Source organism: Rhododendron vialii, chromosome 3a (genome assembly GCF_030253575.1).
Source record: "Rhododendron vialii isolate Sample 1 chromosome 3a, ASM3025357v1".
Classification (NCBI taxonomy): domain Eukaryota; kingdom Viridiplantae; phylum Streptophyta; class Magnoliopsida; order Ericales; family Ericaceae; genus Rhododendron; species Rhododendron vialii.
The window spans coordinates 1,257,031-1,271,606 of record NC_080559.1 but is presented as its reverse complement, the minus strand read 5'-3'; the positions used below and the strand labels follow the sequence as shown (position 1 = coordinate 1,271,606).

Here is a 14,576-nt window from a genome sequence, read left to right as displayed (position 1 = left end):
TATTATCCAACTAAACTAGCCAACCAGCAAACAAATCACCAAACGCGAAAATGAATGCTGCTGCTACTACTACTACTCTCCTCCTTACCCTCTCTCTCTTTCTCTTCCTCTCTCTGCCCACCCCTTCTCTCTCGGCCGAGCGCTGCAACCCGAATGACAAAAAAGTTCTTCTCGAAATCAAACAATCCTTTGGCAACCCCTACCTCTTAGCCTCATGGGTCTCAACCAACGACTGCTGCGATTGGTACCAGGTGGAATGCGACCCCACCACCAACCGCATCATCTCCCTCACCATCTTCGCAGGCAACCTCTCCCGCCAAATTCCGGCCGCCGTTGGCAACCTCCCGTATCTCCAAACCTTGGTTTTCCGAAAGCTCTCGAATCTCACCGGCACCATCCCCTCGGCCATCGCCAAACTTACTCACCTGATGATGGTCCGGCTCAGCTACACCAACTTAACCGGTCCAGTTCCTACGTTCTTCGCCCAGCTCAAAAACCTAACGTTCCTCGATTTATCATTCAACGACTTGACCGGTTCAATCCCTCCCGAGCTTGGTCAATTGACAAACCTCGATGCCATTCACTTGGACCGGAACAAGCTGACCGGTTTAATCCCTGAATGGATATTCACCGGAGTTGTCCCCGATATTTATCTCTCTCACAACCAATTAACAGGACCAATACCGAAATCTTTCGGTTACTACAACTACACAACGTTAGATTTCTCCCGAAACATGCTTTCGGGCGACCTATCGTTCATGTTCGGGTCCAACAAGACGGTTCAGATTGTCGATTTTTCACAGAACATGTTCGGGTTTAACCTGAGCAACGTGGTCTTCCCAGCGAGCTTGACGTCGCTGGATTTGAATCACAACAAGATATTCGGAAGTCTTCCGGAGGAGCTGACCCCGCTGGACTTCCAGTACTTGAACGTGAGCTACAACCGGCTGTGCGGGAAGATTCCGGTGGGTGGGAAGTTGCAGAGCTTCGACGCGACGTCGTATTTCCACAACCAGTGCTTGTGCGGGGCCCCATTGCCGGCTTGCTAGTATATTCGCTGGAGTTTACGGGATTCTGTTGTGCCATAATGGCTTTATTCTGTTTCTTTAAAGTAATTGATACTCCATTAAAGTTGCATGGTTGTGTTTCAATAAACTTGTGTGTAATGCATGATTTGTTTTCATGTCACCTTATCACAGAACAGATATTTACATCTGGACCCAATAAAATAGTGAAGTAGTATTTGGTTTTCAAAAATTGGCTCCATTTTACTGTAAGTAATTTACACGTACTTAAAATTAATGACTCGTTATCAAATTTGATCGATGTGATTCAAATTCTCATGAGCTAAAAATGCAAACAGTTACATAATTGAGTGGGCTTGAAAAGGGCCTACAATGGTTGAACTTGGTTCCTACTCTTTGAAGAAAATTGTACTTGCAAGTGAAGTGGGGCGTAGTTGGTACTTCCACTACAAGAAAAGATATATATTTGCTGACGAAACAATAAGATTTTCGTCACCAAAAGTGACTTTTGATAACGACCTATAGGCGACGAAACTACGAAAATCTTATTTTTTCGACACCTATAGTAACTTTTGGTGATGAAAATCTTGTCGTTTCGTCACCATTTTTTTCGTCAGTTTTTGTTATTTTTCTTGTACACCCTTATACTCTTATGCACATGAGCAAGGTTCGATTCCCGTAAATACTCATCCCCCTCCCCAAGTCTCATAAGATAAAGTAGATTAGGTTTAACAAATGACAACAAACAAAATTGCATGAAAAAGAATTTTGTAATTGCACGGTCTTGATTTGACTTATTCTTTGGCCTCGTTCTATTAAGATATTTATTTTTTAAATATTTATTTTTCGTTTTACGAGACAGATCATTCTTTTATAATAAATCACATATAATTTAAAAAATAAGTACTTTTTTATTTTATTTTTTTACGGAACTGGGTCTTAGTTGAAAAGTAGACTACTATGTTATAAAATAGTACTAGTAAAATAGTCAAACTGTGAATGTATTTAATTTAGTTCAAAATTATGTGTACGCGTGGATTTCTATTTGAGGAAAACGAAACTGCACTCCACTAGTAAAACACTAAAACCTTCCCAATCCTTCTAACAACAATAGAATTGTTTATTTTGTGCACGCAATCCTCACATTTCTAAAGCCCATTATTTCTGGCGATTGTTTAGAGCAACTTAGGTTTTTGTTTTCAAGAAACGACTGATCATCCAAGGAATATTAATGAGGCTTCTAAGCAAATGAATATTTATCAAGCTGGTCTACTATCTCTGTGAATGTTTGACCTATTCATTCTTCTTCTTCTTTTTTGCATTTTTTCAAAATTTTTGTGCATTATTGCTTCGTCATGACGAAATGAATCTAAAAGTAAAGAAATTACGATTGAAACCCAATTTTTTTTAATAAAGACGAAAAAATTGGCTTACTTTTGTCTTTGTTCAAAAAAATTTGGGTTTCGATCATTATTTTTTACATTTTAGATTCCTCTCATCACGACGAAACAATAATCCTCAAAAAATTCACAAAAAACTAACCAATGTGAAATTTATTTTGAATAAGAACAAAAAAAAGAAGTGATTTGGCTTATTAGACAAACAACCTCTAAGATTATGATTAAACTAGAATAAAAGCTAAATGACTACCAACTTTTAAAATGCCTAAAAATATACAAAATTTAATTTAAAAAGTATTCGAGATTGACTTATCTAGAATCGAAATTTAGACCACTTTTCGTCTTCGATAAATTTTCAGAACTTAAAAGTCTGTCTATCAGAGTTATTTAAACAATCACAGAAACTTTGTAAATACTAATAGTACTATTACTAATACTATAATTTTTTGAATACGCTCAAATAATTGAGGATTAACCTATCTTACACGTGACTTTCACGCAAAATTTCCAAGTCAAATTAACATTAGTTTATCATCCTGCAGGCCCGATCACTGGTCAAACAATGGATATATACAGCACATTGCCGCATTTTTGCATCTCATTTTTGTCCCCTTTCTCTTTCTTTTTTCTAATGGCCAAAACTCCAATTTCCATGACCCAAGAAGTCTATAAATGGAAACCTTCACGCATGTCTTATTATCCACCTAAACCTGCTCCCAGCAAAACAAAACACCAAACACAAAAATGAATACTACTTCTACCACTACTCTCCTCCTTACCTTCTCTCTCTTCCTCTTTCTCTCTCTACCCACCCCTTCTCTCTCAGCCGAGCGCTGCAACTCGCACGACAAAAAGGTCCTCCTCGAAATCAAACAATCCTTCGACAACCCCTACCTCTTAGCCTCGTGGGTCTCAACCAACGACTGCTGCGATTGGTACCAGGTGGAATGCGACCCCACCACCAACCGCATCATCTCCCTCACCATCTTCGCCGGCAACCTCTCCGGCCAAATCCCGGCCGCCGTCGGCGACCTCCCCTATCTCCAGACCTTGATTTTCCGAAAGCTCTCGAATCTCACCGGTACCATCCCCTCGGCCATAGCCAAACTTAGTCACCTGACGATGGTCCGGCTCAGCTGGACCAACTTAACCGGTCCGGTTCCTACGTTCTTCGCCAAGCTCAAAAACCTAACGTTCCTCGATTTATCGTTCAACGACTTGACTGGTTCGATCCCTCCCGAGCTTGGTCAGTTAACAAACCTCGATGCCATTCACTTGGACCGGAACAAGCTGACCGGTGTAATCCCCGAGTGGATATTCACCGGAACTGTCCCCGATATATATCTCTCGCACAACCAGCTAACCGGACTGATACCGAAATCTTTCGGCTACTACAACTACACAACGTTAGATTTCTCCCGAAACATGCTATCGGGCGACCTATCGTTCATGTTCGGGTCAAACAAGACGGTTCAGATCGTTGATTTTTCGCGGAACAAGTTCGAGTTTAATCTGAGTAATGTTGTTTTCCCCGCGAGCTTGACGTCGTTGGATTTGAATCACAACAAGATATTCGGAAGTCTGCCGGAGGAGCTGACCACGCTGGATTTCCAGTACGTGAACGTGAGCTACAACCGGCTGTGCGGGAAGATTCCGGTGGGTGGGAAGTTGCAGAGCTTCGCTGCGACATCGTATTTCCACAACCGGTGCTTGTGCGGGGCCCCGTTGCCGGCTTGCTAGTATACTCGCCGCAGTTTAAGGGATTCCGTTGTGGCATAATGGCTTTAATTGTTTTGTTTGTTTGTAAAAGTTTAATACTCCTCCGTTGGAAAGTTGGCTGTGTTTCAATATTATAAAGTAACTTTTGAATAACAGATATATACATCTGGTAGCCAATAAAATACTCCTAGTATTCGGCATTGAATAAGAATGCTCCATTTATAATGAAGTCGATCGGCGAGTGGAGTTTAAGAATTTCTTTTTTTTGATAAATTAGGTCTCCGAACCATCCTAATCCTAAGGATCATACACTCATCATTCACTGTTGGACTCCTACTTGAAACCGAAGCAAATGTTTTATATGGACAAACACCAAAAGATTTGATAGTATATGAAAGATTTCAAATTTCAAAACTTAAGAGGAAATGAACCTCTAAGGCCATCCACAATGGTATAATAAAAATTTGATAGCCAAAAGTAGACACATCAGTTTTTGATTATTCATTTAAGAGGTTAAACTTAACAATATTGAGGTCACAATGGTCACTTTTAGTCCATAACTAAAATAAGGAGTCCACTACAATTTCACACACACACACAGTTTCTCTCTCCCCCTTTGTTTTCCACCATTCACTTTCCTCCATTACGTTTTTTCTGAGCAAAAATATATCGAACATATTGTGTTTTTCCCAATGTTCTCTGTCAAAACAACACCGAAACTTTTTTTTTCTTCCTATTCCTGTAGCCTATCTAACCAAACTAATATCACAAATCCACCACTCTCTTAATCTTCTGAAAAAAATCAAATGTGTTCTTGAATTTAAAAAAAAATGCAAGATTCTTCATGTACTCAACCATAGGGGGAGGAACGAAAAAAGATAAAAACAGAAACGGGAAAGAAGAGTGAAATACCCTAATCCGGCAATGATGAGTTAGATTGTAGATGATCAAGAAATATGAACTTCACTTTTGGAAGGAAAGAAAGAGAAACAGTTTGTGGGTGAAGTGAAGAAGATATAGAGCAGACGAATAAGAGAAGAAGTTGAAACACGCGTGTATACAAATTTTGGAACAAGTTAACTTGTGTGGTATAGAGTTTACAAATTTTGATTATTGAAAAAATTTACTAGTTTTGGTCATCCAAAACCCAAAATTTGATTATTTTTAAGAATATTGCTAAGTTTGATTATATCATTGCAAGTCATCTTTTGCACCAATATTATTAACTTTAATAACAATTGATTTTTAATTATACCACTGTGGATGACGTAAGTCTCACCATTAAGCCAATTCCTTGGGTTAGTGGAGTTTTGTGACTTGTCGGCTATTGTTGATTAACTTTTTGCAAGAAAACAAAATCTTCATCATGTCGGCAGCGAATTACGGAGTATCTGAGTTTTTGAGACAAAAGAGTCTTTTTTACGGTGTTCACGGAGCGGTGCAATTTCAGCCGTTTATTCGCACAATCAATAGCTAAGACTCGTTTTCAATTATGACCGGTCACAATTAACTCTTCCCCGGTGAAGCTCCATAGGCCGAACTCCCTTTTTGGGTTGACACGTTCCTAACCAAAACACACATTTGCGTGTATCTCATTTTATCGAATTGTAACCTTCTCTTTTTTATATTTAATAGAAGCGTCTATTTAAGATGTTAGAAAAGAATCATTTTTATGTTGTATTGTTCTTGAGTGGGGTAGTATTTAATCAGGACGCGCAATTGAACTTGCTTGAGCCTCCCTGAAGCAAGCTGTCAAGTGGGGACCCGGGGGTGCTGTAGTGCACCTTTTGCACAATCCAACCGTCCATCTCGATAATGGACAGTTCGGATTTTCATCTGAACAATAAGCGGCTAGAATTTGTAGTAGGTCAGATTAAATCCAAGCCGTCCACACCGAAATATATTTTTCAACTAGGTCAAGGTGTGGGCTGACGCTATATTCATTTTGGAGACCCGGCTTGTGCGATTTTACAGAGTTCCACCGACACTGTATATATTTTCCACTTAGGTAAAAGGCAGTGGGCGCCGCTTTTGATTTTGCAGTGCCCATCTTTAGGATTTGAAAATACTCAGAGAGCATGTGAAGAGGATACACAGTCAGTATTAAGATTGCTTGTAATCGTACATTTATTTTAGTACATGATTTCTTCCCGTGATTTTTACCCGATTTTGGAGTTTTTCATGTAAGATTGGTATTCTATTCTTTGGTTGATTTCGTGGTGTGTTTAAAGTCTCTAGTAAAGCGAAATAAGTACTCTTAGCATCACTTTAGAAATTGCACCCGAAATTTTTTTATTAACATCCGGATCATCCAAAAATACTTTTAATGGTCGTGATTGGGTTCCGTAACTTTTTCTTTACAGAACGACCGTAAAGGAGATTTTCTCGAGACAAAATATAGTATTTGGCTCTATTTTAGTTTACTTACACGTGTTACAAATGACTCATGTTCACCAGGTAGGAGCTGGTGAGGGTTGGTCATGATCCATGACTCATGAAAACCAACTTTCCATCCATAATATATTCCATTGCGGAGAAAATTTCCGTCGTCCATGTGCTTTTTAGCAAGAGATTTAACAACTTTCTATCTTATAATAATCAGCTAACCACAGGGGATTAGGGAGGGAAAAAACATTGATCACTTTGCATGATGTGGATGCTTCATGATCAGTTGATTAGTATTTCTTTGAACAACTACCACCCGTTCGATTTTCCAAGAAAAGAAAACCTACGCAGCTGTTTTCAGTGTGTGTGTGTGTATCTATATATATATATATATGTCTTCACACAATTCTCCAGCAGAATGATTAAGTGGTTTTTTTCGCGCGAAAAGTAAAATTTGTTATGTTATTGTCTCACGTTGTAAAGAAATTACAGTAATTTACAGTCAATTAATTACGTTATAATGCTCGTCCTTATAGGAACACGTTGCAAGGCCGAGGGTGTACCGTTATGTTACTGTTGTGAAGAACTACACAATTTGCATTCATATATATACTGATCAACATTGCTGCTCTTATTTCATCGCTCTTCTCGATACACCCATTATTGATAGTAGTATATCAGAACAAACTTTTTTAGCATAGATGTATTCCAAAACATATTACCAAATTAATCAATGTATGAAAAACAAGATTTTGATATGATTTTTTTTTTTGACATAAAAAAAGAACTTCATAGATATAAAAGAGTTAATACACGAGTTAACATAATACAGCCCCAATGAACAAAGACAGCCAAACTAAGAGATTACAAGCTAAAAAAAAAACATAGTACAACCAGCATAAATAAAGGAGCAACTCCCATAGCAAAAGATTCACTTGAAAGACTATCCGTTGTCAAAGGGATATGATATATCAGCTTCCGAGTGAATTCTGGAAGATGCAGCAAATCGCGCCAAAAAGTATGCCTGATGAACTTTGATGCGCTCACAAAAGGTGATATTGCAAATGTGGACTGATTGAGCGAGAAAACAAAAGTCAAAAAATAAGGGGGCTGCAATTGCTGGAAATTACTTAGTGCTTCTCAACTGCTGAAAGAGAGAAGAGTCATTAGTGTGAATGTTGACGTGTAACATATGATTTTTAATGGCCCAACTCACTGCCTCAATTATAAAGATGATAGGGGCTCAGTCCCTTTGAGATTTGGAGCTTCTAAAAAGATAGCCCACAAGCCTGGAGTTAACCATAAAGGTCACTCCCACACCCGACATCTTGAGCTGCAAATTAGAAGTATTGGCACAATAAATATCCAAAAACTGATATGCTCGAGGGCAGAGACAAGGATTGGCATGGAAAGTAAAGGATGTAGCCATATGAGGGGGTAAAACGGAAGATCTAGATGCCCCATGACAGCTAGATGCTCCATGATGTGCTTCTCCAGAACCACTGGAATGCATTTTCAAGGAAGAACTGATTTAAGGGATGCAAAGGCTTGAAAGATACAGTGATACAATTGGTTTGCATGACAGATTGCTTGCATGGGTGAAGAGGATATGGAATTAAACACAGTCTTGTTTCTAGCAAGCCAAATACACCATAAAAGGCAAGAGATTCTGGAAAAAAAATTACGAGTTTCCAGTGCCAAAATATGGACAGTATGATGGAACCAACCTAGCCAAAAAGAGATGGAATGACTAGGTGTTTCAGAAATGCAAATCCCAAATTCAGCACCAAACCAAATAGGCCTCACAAAGTCACAATGAAGGAAAAGGTGGACTAGACTCTCAGAGCATTGTTTGCACAAAGGACAAATAGAAATACCTTTCCAACCGTGATTAACTGAGATGTCACCTACTGGCAAGCATTCATGGCTCAATTGCCATAAGAAAAATTAAATTTTATGGGGAATTGGTAAGGACCAAATGAAATTCCAAGTGAAGTTTGGCCAATTGAGATGGATAACGGAGTGGACAGAAGTGGAACAGGAATGGAGTTTGAGATCTAAGAGGAGGAAATAAGCTAATTTCACACTGAAGTCTCCATCTTTGGAATGGCCCCAAATGAATCTGTCTTCAAACCCAAATTGAGAAAGAGGGATGGACAAGATAAGAGACGCGAATTCAGTGGGAAAGAGAGAAAGAATAAGATTCTTATTCCACTCTTTTTTCCCAGGCAAAAAAAGATTGTCTACAGTGGCATTCCTAAGAGGGAGAAAAGTACTGAGAGTAATGTCATCAGAGACACAAGAGTGCAGCTTAATGGGTATACGGGATGGGAGCCAATAATCGTTCCAGATTGAGATTTTGTCCCCAGATCCAACCTGCCATCTAATGCCCTTACCAAGAACATCTCTACCATGTAAGATGCTCTTCCAAGCCCAAGAGCTTGAAGTTAAAGGTTTAACTTCTAGGAAAGGAGTGGAATGACAGAATTTATAGAGGAAAAAAGACGAGAAGAGACAATTTGGTTGATCAAGGATTCTCCAACTCTGTTTGGCTAAAAGAGCTTGATTAAAGAGGTGCAAATCCTTAATACCAAGGCCCCCTTCAGCTTTTGATAAACAAAGAGAACTCCAATTTTTCCAGTGGAAGGATTTCTTGTTAGCTGTGCTAGACCAAAGGAAGTTAAGAGAAAAAGGAGGAGATTTTCTTAGTGACATAGGAGGGGAATTTGAGACTGGACATATGATAAACAAGTAAGGAAGTAAGGATGTGTTTAATTAAGGACAGTCTCCCAGCTTTGTTAAAGAGTAAAGAAACCCAACCCTGGCATCTATCATCAATATTATTGAAGATATCCTGAAAACCTCTTTCTTCTTTGAGACCAAATCTAAACTTAACCCAAGGTACTTCCCAAAATAAGGAGAAATGGGAATGTTGAGAGTAGAGGAGATGGAGGAATAAATGGAGGGAGGAGAACTTGGACTGATGAAAATGTTTGATTTTTGGAAGTTAACTAACTAACCTGAGACTTGGCAGTAAGAGTCCAAGATGGATTGAATCGCTGAGACTCCAGAATCAGTTATTTTGAAGAAAAGAAAACTATCATCAGCAAACAAGAGGTGAGTGATTGAGGGGCTAGCCCTGGAAACTTTTATCCCTTCAATATACCCATTGTTCTTTGCAGAGTCAAGCATAGAGGACAAGATGTCAACACATAGCACAAAAAGATAAGAGGATAAAGGACCTCCTTGGCGAAGACCTTGGGTTGGATGGAAAAAGGAGTGTAGGACCCATTGACAAGGATAGAGAAGGAGACAGTAGATACACATTGCATTATTAAATGAATCCATTTATGAGGGAAACCATAGAGATGAAGAATAGCTTCCAAAAAATCCCAGCGAATACAGTCAAATGCTTTACTCATTTCCAATTTAATAGAAGCATAGCAATCAGACCCCAACTTTTTGTTTCTAACAAAGTGGGTAAGTTCCTGGGCAATTGAAGTGTTATCAGTAATTACTCGACCAGGAATAAAGCCATTTTGGTAGGGAGAAACCAAGGAGCTTATGACCATTTTGATTCTGTTGGTTAAAACCTTGGAGATGACTTTGTAAATGACATTACAAAGACTAATAGGCCTAAAGTGGTCAACAGAAGTAGGGTTGCTATTTTTTGGAATGAGAGCAATGAATGTCTTGTTCATTTCTTTAAGGAGTTTTCCAGAATTGAGGAATGAAAGAACAGTTGAAGTGATTTGGACAGAAATTTGGGGCCAACATTTTTGATAAAAAATGGGTGGAACCCCTTTGGGGCCTGGAGCTTTTAAGGGTGCCATTTGAAAAAGAGCTTTGTTAACCTCCCAAGCTTGGAAAGGGAGGTTTAAAGAAGTCCGCTGAGAATCAGAAAGAGTGGAATATGGAACAAAGGATTGAAGAGAATCTAAGGGAAAGAAAGAAGCAGAGGAGTAGAAAGATTTAAAATGCTGGTGAAATTCATTCCTAACGTCGGATTCATCTATCAAGACATCACCAGAGGAGGAGGTTAGCTGCCAGACATGGTTTCTAGCTCTCCGTGCTTTTGTCATTGAAAGAAAGAACTTGGTATTAGAATCTCCGAGGGCAAGCCAATGTTGTTTGGCTCTTTGGGCCCAAAATAACTCTTCCTGCTCCAAAAGAGAATCCCGTTCTTTCCTCAAAGACTTTTCAAGATGAATGTTTGCAGGAGAGAGACTTTCAAGGACACTGCCTAACTGTGTTTGAATCATTTTGATTTTAACAAGAATGGAATCCTTACTCTCTCGAGCCCAAAGCTTCAAGACTTTAATCATGATCTTATTACGAATAACAACACGAAAAAGAGGAGATCCAGGGAGAGGCATATTCCAAACGAAAACAATGATTTTCATGGCTGTAGTGTTCTGAAGCCACCAAGCCTCAAATTTAGATGGAAAAGGAAAGAAGGATGAAGGGGGAGAGGTAACAAAGGAAATAGGAGCATGATCAGACCTAGAGATACCCAAGTTGGACATATAGGCTTTAGGGAACTTGTCTAATCATTGAAGATTACACCAGCCTCTATCAAGCCTCTCAAAAGTACATGCATCGCCTTCTCTATTGTTGGTCCATGTAAACCAAAGGCCAACATTTTTAACTTCAACAAGACCAAAGGAATTAAGAAAAGATTGGAAAGAGAGAGATCCTGGGGTATGAAGGTTATGTTTCCCCCATTTATCTATAGGAGAAAGGACTTGATTAAAGTCGCCACAAAGAAGGAGAGGACCAGAGAAGGAGGAGCTAGATGCGGCCCAGACACTAGACCTCTGCTCTAAAACAGGATGACCATAAATGAAACCACAAAACCAGGAGGAACCAAACTCATCCACAATCGAAGAAAAGATAAAATAAGGAGAGGAAGCATGACAAGTTAAAGATAGGAAGCTTTTCCAACCTACCCAAAGACCATCACTAGAACCATTAGGATCAACTCCAAAACAATTAGAAAAACCATGCTTAGAAAACAGTTTATTGGCGTACACAACATCGGATTTAGTTTCTGAAAGAAAAATGATGTCAGGAGCATGCTCATGGATCAAATGGAAGGTTGCTCTGACTGTAAGGGATTGACCAAGACCCCTACAGTTCCAGCAGAGAATTTTCATGGTTAGAAGGTAAAAGAACAAGAGCTGGACTCTAAAACTTTTGCTGTACGTAAAAAAAAGTTGATAAGAGCAGAAAGCAACAACTAAAAAGAGAATTCTATATCCATGCAGTCAAGAGAACAGCTATTAGAAGAAGAAGATGTTAAAAAAGAGATACCTGGAGGTTGTTCCCTTTGGTTTAGTAGAATCAATTTAGAAAGTAAAGGGTTTCGATAATGGAGTGGGCTTGAGAAAGGCCTACAAATGGTTGAACTAGACCTTCCTCTCTCTTTTTTAATCGATCAACAGCAATTGCATATTTCATTGAAGCCCAAAGACAAAGATTACATCCCAAAAATATGAGTGAATTAAAACTACCAAAATCTAAGACACGAGCACTGCTGAAAGCACTATAGGCTACAAGCTCTATGACACGTATTGCCGAAAGAGACCAGCACAAAGTGCCGGCATAAGGTCCATCTTCGACTTGGTAGTAGCTAGAGTATCCAGCGGAAAACTTAGCTCAAACCATAGACACAAAATACTAATGTAATCTTTAGTAACTCCCACGGAATTGCTCTGTGAACATGTCGTCGTCCGAGAGAGAGGATCCTATTCCTTTAAAAAAATTGTACCATAAAAGAAATTTGTAACTGCACGGTCTTGATTTGACTTATTTTTGGTTGAATGGGAAACTATGTTTATAGTATCAAATTTTACTGTATCAGTCAAACTCCGACAAAACTTTTGTTGTGCATACGTGTGGATTTCTATAATTCTATTTGAGGAAAAAGAAACTGCACTCCACTAGTAAAACCTTCCCAATCTGGCCTTCAAAGAATAATCCAATAGTACTTTACGTGTATTTCACATAACTTAGCGGCACGTGTGGAGCTAGAATTAATTTTTGGGTTGCCGAAACCACAAATTTCCATCCATGGAGGAGGGATTAATTTTAAAGTTTGAGGGGGTGCCGGCAGTGTAATATTAATTCAATGAGACATGTACAATTACGTGCTCCAAAACCACACCATAACCACACATTTTCACGGAGTCATGATAACAAGTAAACGGACTCCACATAAATATGCGATTCTGAAATTATTTAAAGCATTACATGACGGTACTCCTAGACTACTTAATAGTTATTGAGAGAAACCATTCAATAGTTCAAGAACACCGCCACGTAGTGCTCCAAATCCCTCCACAATCACACGTTCTCGTGAGGTCTATGACAAGTGTATAAATCGCACATGATAGAAACTTTCTTTTGTCAATCGAAATAAAAAACTTGGCTCAAGAACTATGTGGTGAAGGCATATATGTCTTTTGACACCTTCTAGACCTTCAAAATGTCTTCCAATATAAAATACACTATGAAAGAGTTCCATATTTGAACGTTCTTGATATGGCCTAGCTAGTCTCGGTTGAAATAAAATTAATTTATCAGTCAAACTCAAATAATATCAAGCCCCTCTTAGACTTTGAAATTAGTTTTATATTCTATAAAGGTTTGGATTTCCATATGAGGAGAAAGAAACTGCGCACTCTACTAGTAAAACCTTCCCAATCGTCGACAGAACAATTCAACTGTTTCCATGTTATTAGTAGATCCTATAATTATGGAGTTTGCCTAATCATGCAAGGTCATCATGATATATCTAGTGGTGTCCCTCTCAGAATAAATTAGTAGTCCAAAGAACTTTGTCTTGTCTTTATTTTTTCCTTGCAATATTGTGCATGCAATCCTCACGTTTCTAAAAAGGATGAGAAAAGCTAATCAACTTGTTACCATCAATATATAATTAATGAATGATATCATCCTAGGGATATTCATCTTTTAAGCCAACAAGGTATAGAGCGACCATGTCCGGGGTTGGCCAAGTGGTGTTAGCCTGGAATTTAGAGATTTGTTCTTACCTAAGGTCTTAGGTTTGATTATCCTGGCCAACAATTCTTAGAACAACCTTATACCCACGCGTAAGCGTGTAAAAAGATTATAGGAATATATAGTTGTAAAAATTAATTTGAGATGCGTGCAAATTGACCTGAACATCTTGCGTTGATAAAAACTTATGGTGTGACACCAAAGCAGATGGTATCACCTACTCAAATACTCCTACAATCATTCTAAAGTTACTCTAAAGTCAAAACTGGTTTGCTATTTTGAATTTGTACACGTTAACCTCTTCTGCATCATACTTAATTAATTCTCGCTTACTTTACAAGTCAAGTAATCATTAGTCTATCTTTAAGTTAATTTTATTTTTATCGTCTAAACTATACCTGTTTTTTTCTATCTCGTCCCTCAAGTATTGATTTGGCTGTTCACGTCCTTTCAGTAGTTTTTCTCATCCGTATATGAAGTCGTATATATGGAAGATGTCGGTTGCAATCTTAGAGATGCAGCAGACGAAATCCATACGCGTGGGTCGTACAAAAGAAAATAGTGATAGTTTGGGAGATTAAAGTGTAATTAACCAACCTTATCTTTGATGACTTGATCTCTACCGGCCTTGCACCCAAAAAATAATCAAAGGATGATTTGATATATATATATTCAGTCAATGGTTATGTCCCCAAATACCATACCTTTTTTTTTCTCTCTCCTCACCTTAAACCTCCTTTAAAACTCAAAACGAACAATGTCTTTTTTCCTTCTATTCGTCATGTATTTAAAAACAAATATGTTACGGACATAAATAGAAGTGTACAAATTCAAACACATTTGTTTCAAAAACATTTTCTATTTTTATAACTGGATGTTCTTGTCAACTTGTGTGCATCTCGACTAATTTCGAAGCTCTGAAGGTAACGACCGGACATAAGCTCCAAGGTTTGCTTCGGAAACATTAGATATGTATTGGTCCAATATTCACCATGTATCCTCGTACAATTGACAAGCTCTAGAC

The 14,576-nt window shown here is 38.5% G+C and overlaps 2 protein-coding genes across 2 annotated transcripts; both read left to right on the top strand.

Annotated features, from left to right (window-relative positions):
* Positions 1-1,257, top strand: LOC131320794 (polygalacturonase inhibitor-like). Its single transcript, XM_058351651.1, has one exon. The coding sequence runs from the start codon at positions 51-53 to the stop codon at positions 1,047-1,049; it is 999 nt and encodes a 332-aa protein (XP_058207634.1). The 5' UTR covers positions 1-50; the 3' UTR covers positions 1,050-1,257.
* A 1,864-nt stretch (positions 1,258-3,121) lies between these two features.
* Positions 3,122-4,370, top strand: LOC131320795 (polygalacturonase inhibitor-like). The gene has a single exon (XM_058351652.1). The coding sequence runs from the start codon at positions 3,170-3,172 to the stop codon at positions 4,163-4,165; it is 996 nt and encodes a 331-aa protein (XP_058207635.1). The 5' UTR covers positions 3,122-3,169; the 3' UTR covers positions 4,166-4,370.
* The last annotated feature ends 10,206 nt before the right edge of the window (positions 4,371-14,576 follow it).